The 8,427-nt window shown below is 55.8% G+C and overlaps 1 protein-coding gene across 3 annotated transcripts in view; it reads right to left on the bottom strand.

Moving 5' to 3' along the window:
• Positions 1 to 854: 854 nt before the first annotated feature.
• The window catches only part of TOM1 (target of myb1 membrane trafficking protein), a 28,035-nt gene continuing 20,462 nt past the window's right edge, over positions 855 to 8,427 (bottom strand). For all 3 annotated transcript variants that reach the window (XM_048832706.2, XM_075123506.1, XM_075123507.1), the window contains exons 12-15: positions 5,420 to 5,495; positions 3,018 to 3,077; positions 2,170 to 2,209; positions 855 to 2,081 (exon numbers count right to left, since the gene is read on the bottom strand). In XM_048832706.2, the coding sequence (XP_048688663.2) occupies positions 1,942 to 2,081; positions 2,170 to 2,209; positions 3,018 to 3,077; positions 5,420 to 5,495 (316 nt within the window). In that variant the 3' untranslated portion in view covers positions 855 to 1,941. The remainder of the gene's footprint in view (positions 2,082 to 2,169; positions 2,210 to 3,017; positions 3,078 to 5,419; positions 5,496 to 8,427) is intronic.

The raw sequence follows: 8,427 nt of genomic DNA, 5'->3' as shown, positions 1-8,427 counted from the left end.
TGGAGAGTTCCCACCCATGGTCCTTTACTCCTCCTTCCTCCAGAATCACATGCAGGTCACCATTGCAGCTGCGGGCACTGGAATGAGATATCCTGCTTCATAGGCTTAACGGACAACCCAGTTGAGATGCTCCCATCAGCTTGGAAAGCTGGAGAGGCCAGGTAATAAACCCTAAGCCCAGCTGCTCTGCAAAGGGGGAGGGTAGCTTGAACTGCCACCCAACTTGTTCCAGCACAGGTACATACAAGCACATACCAGCTTGGCTCCCAGCTCTTGTACTCTCCTTCTCTCTGCCTCTGAGGTGTTCAGTTGAGGCTCCAGGTTAGTGGAGAAAGGCTTTCAGGTTCAAACACCTTCCACTGATCTAACCCTTTCCTACAGAGCGGGGCAAAAGGAAAGTGTCCAGTTTATTCAGTTGCCCTTTAAGTGACCCCCATCCCTGCGCTGCTTCCAAGCGAGCCAGTCATCTAGCAGCTTGCAGTGCATGGCTGTAGAGGGAACTCCCCTCCCCACCGCTTCGGCAGAGCTTTTATTTAGTGGAAATCTTTAAATGAACAAAGAGCAGATCCAGCAGCAGCTACCTGCTGGAGACAGGAGGGGTTAGCTCCTGCTGACGCTTCCCACAGGTTCAGGACATTGATCAGGGTGATCACAATATGAAGGTTCAGAGGGTGCCTGCTCTCAGCAGTCATGGTCCCCCCGCTCCCCTCCTACCCCGAGCCGGTGCCCACTCTCGGCAGCCATGGCCCCGCACTCCTCTCCCACCCCAAGCCGGTGTCCGCTCCTGCTCTCAGCAGCCTGGCTCCCCAGGTTCCTCTGCCCACAAGGGCGGCAGCACACACTCTCCAAGAGGGTCAGGACGTTGCTTGTTTAATGTGCGATACAAAAGGCAAGTCTCCAAGGTTACATGGAATAATCAGCATTAGCCCCAGGCCTTGCACGCTCCTCCCCTGCCATGTCTGCATAGGGCAGCATGCACTGTTTGTTTAAAGTGTTCTCTTCTTTCTCTCAGAGACACTCTCCTCTCACCCCCCCCATTCCACAGCGGGAACAAGGGGAGGCTTAGCTGGACGTCATGGGGGGAGTTAAGTCCGGGGCGGGGGGACGGAGACTAAAGGAGATCCAAGAATCAAAGCAATTCACCTCAAAGCGTTTGCTGAAGGCACATCTGCCCCTTTGCCCCCCTTTCCAGAGTGGGACTGCGCGCACCCCTCCACCCTCGGATTTGGTACTGTTTGCAGCCCCTTCCCCATCTCCAGCCATGAGATTCGGTACCTGGACTACGGGTGACAAAATCACACGGCCCCTGAGTAGAGTTCTGGGGGCACAAGGGGGGTGTTGCATATATGTGCTTGTGCGACAGGGAAACGAATACTAGAGGCCTCCCTGCTGTCAGTGCTCTCCCCATCACTGCAATCGTCCCACCCCTGCGCGTCCCACTGCAGCAGGGGATGGGAAAAGCTCAGCCCTGAGAGCAGCAGGGAGGTAGGGAGGGGACCCAATCTGGAGAGCAGCCTAGAACAGAGCGCCCCAGCTAGACGTGGGAGATGCAGCCAAAGGGAGCAGCCGAGCAGGAAAGACCCCAGATGCGGACACCTCCCGGCTGCCAGTTCTCAGGAGGGGTTACAGTGATTTCACAGGAAAGAAGGGTGGGGAGAGCCCTCCGCTTGCCCCCATCACAATAAGATACCCCAGGGCCCCCAGACTCGTCTGGCAACATCTCCGGCAGCTTCACCAGCGCTCTTCATGGGCCTACTCCATGATGTCCCCAAAACACAGCAATAATTAACTTAACCCCAAAGCAGCCTAAGATTGGTAAGTGGTGGGGAGGAGTGAGAGGAGAGCAATGGGGGCGCAGGGCCCTTCCTCTCCCGGCCCCTGGCAGGGATGGAGCACCACAGCGTGTGTCCTCTTGCTCCACAGCACACCAGTCCATAGGGTTCATAAGGCAAACATAGTGTCGTCTTCCTTCTCCTGCTTCCGGTGCGGACTGGAGGCGGCAGGTGGCCCTGCTCGGGGGCTGGGGAGTGCGGGCAGTTGGTCCGCCACCTTTGCTCGCTCTTCCAGGAACTTGTCGAACTCTGGGGCAGGAAGAGAGAGTTAGCGCCGAGGAGGGGGAGGAGGGCTCTGAGAAGGGCTCAGGAGGAAGGAGGGGCCGGTGGCTCTTACCTTCGCTGGTGACGCCCTTTGCCTCTTCCGTCTTTTCCCCCTGGGAAAGGAGAAGAAAGACATGTTGGGAAGCAGGCCTGAGCACCCCAGGTGGACACAGCGCTCCGCTCCACCTAGGCAGATGGGACTGCAATCCTCACCCCTACTGACAGGAAAGGGGGAGGTTTCTCTACCCAACCCCCAGCAGGAACAGCTGACAGAGCTGGCAGGAGGGCAAGAAAACTCTTCACCCAGATCAGATTTCCCTGGAAGCCTTTTGCCAGCCTTGTGGCTGCAGACAGACACCCTCTGCTTCCACGCCACATGAGAGACCCCACCAATCCCCTTGCTCACCACACAGCCAGGAGAGCCTTGGAGACCTGGGTCGCCCTGCTGTCTCTCAGCTGCCCCCTCCCAGCAGTGCACTGGGGGCACGCTGCACAGCCTTTCCCGGTCCTGTTACCCACCCTCTCCCCTCAGTCAGGGGGTCCTGCTCCAAGACCCTGGCTGACTTCACCGGGACGACGCACACACGTCGAGCTAAGCATGCGCCTCAGTGTTGCAGGATCAGGCTCTAGGAGGTGGTTGGGCATAGTGGCCATCCGGAGAGGTGGGGAGGAGGATGGCAGTGTGGAATGAAGGAGCATGGGAAGGTCAGTGGGGTGTGTTCTGAGGAAGGGAGCATGAGGGAAACCCCTGCCCACATCGACTTGTTCCGCACTGCCACCTGCAAGAGCCTTGGACGGTCATCGCCAACATCCAGGGAATTTTGAGCCTCTCCTGGGGCCGAGGGGGAGACACAGTTCATTGCCTGCCCTGAGCAGTAAGTGAAATGCCAAAGGAACCACCCCGTTCTGCCCCTCACTTACCACATCAGTGGAAAGCCACTGCTCGATATCCTCCATGAAGCCAGCCTGGGGGACCGGGATCTGGAGTTGAAGGAAGAGAGAGGAATGAAGCAGAGAAAGAGAGGACATTTCTCAAACCCATCCTGGCAGAAACTCTCCCCCTCTCACAAGGTTCACTGAGCCCAGCCCCTTGTTGCACTGGCCAATCCCACCACAGCTCTTCCAGCCAACAGTGTCATTTTATGCCTTCTCCCTACCCACAGACGTATCTTCTAGCACATAGGCCTTTCTGAGGGAGCTGGAGGTTTGAGACTGGTGCTGGGGTACTGACACTGGCCTATCCCCTTTACAGGGCTCATTCCCCTCTCCAGCACAGCTCGGTCTGGAAGGGCAGCACTGGCTCAAACTCAGCCAGGTTGCTCAGACAGGAAGCTACGTCCACAGCGGTAATTTTCTGGATTCCCCTTGCTATCACTGCCAATTCTGACCCAAAGAGCATGAGATTTTATCTCCCGTCTGATGCCGTTCCACAGCATGTGACATCACAGCCCACCACACTGCAGACAAGGGGGCTGCCACAGGTTTGGCTTCACATCACCGCTGTGGGGTCAGATTTGAGGAAGAGGTGAGCCTGGCAAGGAGGAAGGCCCAGGTGTAACTGTGGCTCACTGTGGAATGAAGGGGCAGGGGAAGGTTGCTGGAGATGCCAAAGGGGAAGCTGTGGAAATGCATACAGGAGGGAAAACTCCTCTACAGTTAAGGTGTAGATACGTGACTGCTGGCTCCCCCATGGAAGCGCCTCTTTCAGATGTGCTTTCACCATTGGTCAATTCCACTGTGGAAGGGGAGAGGAGCCCTTTTTGTGTCCAGGGGTAACTAGTCACGCGACACCAGCCCAAAGCCTCAGATCCTTATCCCAAGACCATGCCCCAGGAACAGCTGAGAGAGAAGCAGCAGCTGCGGGTTCCCCGAGCAGAAATAGGAGGTGGTCGTTTGGAGGCTGTTGTCCCTTCGTCTCCCAAATTCATGGAACCCTCCACAAGGAACAGCAAAGCCAAGCTCAGCGGCAACCCTCTCCTCCCAAGAGCAGGATCCTCCAAACCAGTCCCTTGCCTCTGGACAGATACTGCCACAGCCTCCCTGGTGTCAAGATGAAGCTCCTCTGGGAGGAGAAGCCCTCAGGTAGTTACCATGGTTGGTGGGGGGCAGGCTGCGATTATGGAGGTTTCAATCTGTCCTGAGCAGGATCCCCAAGGCTATAGAGAGTAGAGATTTTTACAAGCTAACTGGACAGCGTGTGGGGACTTCCCAGACCAGAGGTTTCTCTGGGCTGGGCGCTGCTAGGAAGCCTGAAGCCTCAGCCTGAAAGGAGAAGCCCTGTGAGTGTATTGCTGCCCCAGGGACTGAACCTGAGACCTCTGGGTCTAAAAGCACAGGCCCTGCTGCTTGAGCTGAAGGACCAGGCTCAGTAGCTTCGAGGCAGTAGCAGCCTCAAACCGATTTACACTGTCCAGCTACCAGAGAGGGACAACACGCCACACTGGGGTAATGTGCACTGCACTCTCCCCAGTCCTGAGAATCAGAGGTCAGCAGCCGTTCAAATCCCAGCACTCATCATGATGCCCTTGCTTAGGCTGACAGCGACGGAACACCAGACTGGCGCACCTATCCAGACCCGGCCCTTTCGCTAAAGCGATAGATGCTTATGCTTTTGGTCCTGGGTTCAATCCCTACAGACTTCTCCTAGGGCATGATTACACCAGGTGAGGAGCCACAGCCTCTGGCTTCTTTCCTCTTAGTCTCTACTACCTGCCCAGACCAGGGTGCCCTTCAGGAATGTTGGGGTTTGGCCGGGCTCCTCATTGCCCAGCCATTCTCCCATTGCCTGCTGTGTGTGCCCAGACGCTGTACCAGTTTCAAACCCTAGCCCAGCAGCCCCGGCTCTCTTTGCTCTCCACCGGCTACGCGCCTCCTCACCATTCCTTGCTGCACCATCCAGTTAGTTAGTGGGGCTCCATCAATGGAAGCTCTAGGTTCCATCTGCTTAAGAGAGAGGCTGCACTGAGGGCTGCTTTCGAAGTGGGAGGTTGAGGAGAGGATGGGAGCAGAGCAAGTCAATCCCTGACCATCCAGAACTCCAGGAGGGTGGGGAGCGGGAGTCTACAGGACAAAGAAGGAGTCCACCTCTGCTCGGGGGCTTGGAGAAGGGGATAGGGAGCCTCACACCACTCCGGGACCAAATCCAATCCAGGCCCAGGTTTAGCGACGACTGGAAATTACCACCATCACACCGGTTAAGGATTGGCTTGCATGAAATACATTGGGAGGCTCTACCCTAATGGACCTCGTTGACTGGCACTGCCGTTGGGCAGGAAGGATGGGCCCATTACTGGTGGGGTGTGGAAAGCCCCACGGCCACTTACCGCTCCTGTGCTCTGCTGCCGGGCATCTAGGGCTCCAGCCAGCCCTTTGTTTGCTTGGGGGTCTTCATATTTTACCCTGAAAGAGAGCAGCAGGCTAAAGTGAAAGCATAGAAGTGGCAGGAATACACAAGGGGGCAAGCTCCTAGCGGAATTCATACATATAAATATTCAGGGCTGTTGACCACACTACAGCTTGCTTGCTGCGACCCTGAAGATCTCCCTGAGAGATTTAGGAGATCTCAGATGTGTGCAAACCCTGGCTTGTTAGAAACACTACAGTAAGGTCCAACCCAAATACTGCAGCAAGATTGTGAGGTACCACAAGAAGGTACTGGGACATTATTGTACGATGGCCGGGCCACCATCTTGGCCAACACCAAGGATGAAACCAGGGACCTCCAGAGCTAAAAGCGAGAGCTGGAGAGCCAGCCCGAGATCTGGAACAGACGGACATCTTCTCTGGACTGGGCAGAGAGGGGAACACAATACACACCGACCAGTGGGTTAAATGGCTGTACAAGGGCCCAGAGCGAAACAAAAACCCGCACCAACACAAGCACACTTCACCCACCTCACCCCTCCCCACGCAAACACGTCCCCCAAACAGACCCCACCCATCACACCCTCACTGACAGTCATAAACCCACTAGCGGCTGAGATTCCACGGACTGTGTAACACATGAGGTCAGACCCGACGAGCAGAATGGTCTCTTCTGGCCTTAACACCCATGAGTGTGCAAATACAACGACCTTGCCACACACAAACACATCTCACCCAAGATCTCTCTCTCTCTCTTTCAGACACACACCACCTATCTGCCTCCTCCTCTACGTCACTCCCTCTCAAGTTGCTTGCAGTCCTCATCGGACCAGTGCAGGCCAGGGAGACTAGCTCCTATTCCAGGAGAATGAAGCCACCTTGGATGACGTCCCAGCGCTGGAGGCCTGTGAGCTGGGGAGCTCCCGTCATCTAGCTGCTCTCATTGGAGGGCAAGGGCTTGGGCCACTTGCGCTCAAACTTTTCAAAGAAGTTCTTGTCGGTGAAGGGCCCGCTGTGGACAATGGCGTTGAGGATGAAGTAGAGCACTGCCACCATGCCGCTGATGAGAAAGAAGGGCAAGAAGGGCTTGAGGTGCTTCCAGAACTGCTGAGCCCAGGTACTCATGAGTCACGGGGCCAGGGAGACGCCCCGGCCCCACTGCTGGGATCTCCTGCAGAGGCGCCCTGGTCCGACAGCAGCGGGGGAGCAGCTCAGTACAGAGAGAGGGAGACGCAGGGCTGGTGGCACAGGAAGCCTGAGTCAGCGAGTGCAGAGGCTGGCCGGCAGGAGAGCAAGCGCAAGGGCGGCGAGAGCCGGCTGAAGGGGGTGGCGAGAAATAAATAGAAGATGCCTCGTTTTTGGAACGATCACAAGTCCCTGTCCCTGGAGGATCGGGTTATGCTGGCGAGGATACACTTCCATTCCTGCCCAGCCCCTAGACGGCCGTCCAGCACGGTGGGGGAAGGGAGCGCACTGAGCACGTGCCAGGAGATCAGGTTTCATTACAAAATCAGGTGCTGTTGGCTACGATGCTCCTTCCCCATCCTGCCTCTGTCCATGCAGCTCCACTGCACCCCAGCTCTCTGCAGATGGCCCGTTGAAAGCACTCTGCCCGCAGCATATCACGCGCACAGCCTGTGCACCCTCGTCCTCACATGGTTGCTTTCAGGTTATAGCCCAACCACTGCTTGGTAAAAGTGACAGAAATTAAACCTTTCAGTGCTAAGTGCTGTGCCAGGTACGTCCATCCTGGGACCCAGATGAGTTTTCATCGGTGCCTGTATTCAAGCACAACCCCCTCAACAACATGTGTTCCAGCGGCAGCAGAGAGAGCTAGTTACCAAGCCAAAATGTTGCCTGGATCGACCCGGGAACCAGGCTTTCTGTCACACAACTGCACATTTTCACGTCCACTTGGCAAGCTCTGCAGGTGGAACTGGCTTAGCAGAAGAGGCAGTCAGTGTTTGGCCTTTGGTCCAGTCAGCACTGGCCACCGGCAGAAACAGGCAGGGAGTTGAACCGCACCCGAAAACAGGTTCAGAGAAGTGCTTTGAGTGAACCACAATAAACTATGACCTGAAAACCTCTCAGTCACATTGAGCCCAAACTGGAATTGAAACCAAAAAAACCAAAACCCGGTAACTGGTTCAAAACAACAGGTTCAATAATCAGACAATGAGGGAGCATTTTCGGGGGAGAAGGGTACTGAGAAAGGATCTGTCTTGGCTGCACTCTTAAAGAGAGGGGGAGAGACTACACTTCCCAGGAAGCCAGAGGAGGAGATGAGCCAAGAGAGAGGTTCTGGGATGGGTAGTTCTCTTGGCTGTTGTGCCCAGATAGAGGACTTCCCACAGAAGGGAACTACAACCCCCAAAACACCTCCCTCCCCTCTCTGCCTCCTCCTTCCTCCTGCTTGTTCTTGCTACACAAGGCAGTGTAGTAAGATAGGGCATTTTCTGGGCTGACATTCAGTTTGTCACCTCAGCGGTGAAATATGACAGAGTTCTGGACCATGTTGTACTAGTGCGTGCAAAGAACTTGTTTAAAAAAAAATCGTTTTTCTACAGTGAAAGAAATATGTATCACTGTATTCTTTTGCTAGGAGTTACAACGGCAACATAAGAGTGCGTGACCTTAATCCGCAGGAATGTATTTGAACCAGTTCAAACAGGTTCAGCGTGGTTGAACCAGTTACTGAACCATCATTCTAAGTTAGTGCCTGAACCAGAGGCAAACTGGAGCAGGGGTGCCAGAATGGGGGCGGTGGGCAGGGGCCATGCCCCCGCCCCCCCTGCTTTTTACCAGCTGTAAGGACGAGCGACAGGGGAGGGAGGGAGGGCGAGTGGAACGAGGTGGGGCAGGGTCTTGGAGGGAAAAGGCAGTGCAAGGGTGGGGCCTCGGGAAGAAGGGGCAGGGCCTTGAGGGTGGCATGGAGGTGGGGCCATGGTTCGGGCACCTGTGGCCTCCC

Source organism: Caretta caretta, chromosome 1 (assembly GCF_965140235.1).
Source record: "Caretta caretta isolate rCarCar2 chromosome 1, rCarCar1.hap1, whole genome shotgun sequence".
In the NCBI taxonomy this organism is placed as follows: Eukaryota; Metazoa; Chordata; order Testudines; family Cheloniidae; genus Caretta; species Caretta caretta.
Note: the sequence above shows the minus strand (reverse complement) of the source record. Positions and strands in the feature narration are given on the sequence as shown.